This window comes from Xyrauchen texanus, chromosome 33, assembly GCF_025860055.1.
Source record: "Xyrauchen texanus isolate HMW12.3.18 chromosome 33, RBS_HiC_50CHRs, whole genome shotgun sequence".
NCBI classification, from domain to species: Eukaryota; Metazoa; Chordata; class Actinopteri; order Cypriniformes; family Catostomidae; genus Xyrauchen; species Xyrauchen texanus.
In genome coordinates, this window is record NC_068308.1 from 40,505,303 (window position 1) to 40,507,802 (window position 2,500).

A 2,500-nucleotide genomic window follows, 5' to 3' on the forward strand; every position below is an offset into this window, starting at 1 on the left:
ATGGCACTCGTCCAGTCTCTCCTGGTGTCTATTGACCATCCAGCGCCAGCTCTGGACCCTCGTCGCCACCGGCACTCCCCGTCCGGAGCGATGGGTGCAGTCAGCAGCATGATGCCCACCCAGATCTCCTATCATGACCGAGGCAACCTAGAGGTCAGCACCAATTTCCGTAAGGGCACGCCGGGGTCAGGACGACTGCTGTCGCACTCCTCAAAGGAGTTTCTAGTTGGCAGTCGCACCCCGTCCAGTAAGAGGAGGGCTATTGTGAGCAAAGGGAAGGGCTTTGGTGGTCGTTCGTACTCGCATGAAGACTTGATAAGAGACTGGGACGGCGATCATTTGGATGTGGGTTTGACCGGAGTGGACGGACCTGCAAAACTCGTCCCTGTGTCGGGACAGTTAGAAACGGTGAGTAAGGTCACAGTGATTTTGACTGGGAAAATGAGTGTTTGTCCAGAACATGTGCGAAACATGTGCTCTACGCATGCGTCACATTTTTGGATATAGAAATGGACACCTGATTGAATTGTTGACATACTGTACAGTAAAGTATAGAACTATACATTTCATCTGAATGGCATAAATCGCAGATCATTCGGTCTTGGGAGAGTTTGGGAATTGTTGGAGTTCATATTGAGGTTTTTACTGTAGGGTCTCACAGTTTCGGGTATATGGTGGGTTTGTGGACCATGCACATCGATTCCATCACGTCTCAAGCACTTTAGCACCATCCATATGGTTCCGGCATGGTCAGAAACAGTTCCAGTTGCATTTCCACTTGAGCAGTTCAGGGCGGCGTTTCCCAAAAGCATCGTGAGCCTAAGTAGATCGTAGGAACCATTGGTGCTAATGGCACGATCAACTGAAGCTTGCTATGCTTTTGGGAAACGGCGCCCGGTATGGTACGTTTACAAACCATTCTTGGCCATGATGTGTCCGCATGGCTGGCTAACCCTACTCAGGACAGAGAACCGCGCTGGTAGAACGTCTCGATTAGTCACTCTCACAGTCAGTCCATTCTTATCCTGATTAGAAGGGTTCGGTTAGGGTTAGTTCAACGCTGACGCACTGTGAAAAAGGAAACCGTGATAATTCAAACCGGCCTGGATCGGTATGGAATGGCACAATGAGAACCAATCGCCCCAATTATTTTCCATTCTAGCCGTTTTCTGTTGAGTTGTTCTTGAAGGCAAGAACGTGTCCTGTGTGAACAGCTACTAAGACTTGTTTTTGGATGGACATCTTTTGTCAATCTTGAAAAAAAGGAACGCAACCCTAACTCTTAAAGGGACAGTTCACCCAAAAATGAATATTAAGCTTTTGTTTACTCACCCCTGTGCTGTTCTTGTTCTGAACACAAAGGGAGAAATGGTGAATAAATGTTGTGCTCAGTGATGTCATACAATGGCAGTTTATGGTGACACCTCCTCAAGCTTCAAAAGAACACAAAAGGATCATTCAGAAGTCTAATTAATTATTCATGAGCTCATGATTGTTATGAAAGTATATGATAATGATCTGAAATCTGATGTATTATTGAGTGTAAATGTTACTGACCGTTGATCTCCTGTGTGTGTTCATGATAGGACACGAGAGCAACAGTTCACGCACCCCTCACGACATTGGGGGCGTTCAAGAGAAAACTTGTTGCGTTTATCTAAAATCAGCGATAGTGACAACAGAACACAACTGCACACAAAACACAGAACAGAACTTACTAAACATGACTGAAGAGTTTGTAGTCCAAGAATTGATGCATTTCTATGCCCAGCCTTATTTTTATGAATGTTTTTGGACCGGTGCCAGTTCCCAGAGGTGTTATCCGTGTGATGCCGAATATCGATAGAACGTTTCGCCGCTCATCATGGCTGGTTAGGACATAAACTCTGATTAACATATAAAATACACATTTTATCTCGTGTCGTTTGCCGTCAGGTTAGGACACGGTGTGCCTGTAGCTCCTCTGTGTTTCTGTTTGATTTCAGAGTAACTCCGTTCAAAATAAAAAGGCTGGGCATAGAAATGCATCAATTCTTCAACTACACACTCTTCAGACATGTTTAGTAAGTTCTGTTCTCTGTTTTGTGTCACTATCGCTGTTTTTAGATAAACAAAACGATTTGACTGTTGAACGCTACAATGTTGAACTGTGAACTGTTGCTCTCGTGTCCTATCATGAACACACACAGGAGATCAACGGTCAGTAACATTTACACTCAATAATACATCAGATTTCAGATCATTATCATATACTTTCATAACAATCATGAGCTCATGAATAATTAATTAGACGTCTGAATGATACTTTTGTGTTTTGAGAAGAACTAAACAATGATCTAGCCCTGATATAAAAGGGAAACGATAGGTTACATTGCGGTTCAAGTTCCCTCGCGCTTCCCTTTTAACATCCCGATCCAGGAATATGCTGTAAGTGTTTGGATTGTTTCGTGGTAAAGTTCTGGCGTTTCTTCATTGTTTCTGATGTTCTTTCATGTTTTCC

General features: G+C 43.9%; 1 protein-coding gene across 3 annotated transcripts in view; it reads left to right on the forward strand.

Moving 5' to 3' along the window:
• lzts2b (leucine zipper, putative tumor suppressor 2b) overlaps window positions 1–2,500 on the forward strand; it is a 36,458-nt gene that overhangs the window by 26,751 nt on the left and 7,207 nt on the right. For all 3 annotated transcript variants that reach the window (XM_052102707.1, XM_052102708.1, XM_052102709.1), the window contains one exon: window positions 1–408. This exon is cut by the window's left edge and continues 27 nt beyond it. In XM_052102707.1, coding sequence (XP_051958667.1) covers window positions 1–408 — 408 coding nt within the window. The remainder of the gene's footprint in view (window positions 409–2,500) is intronic.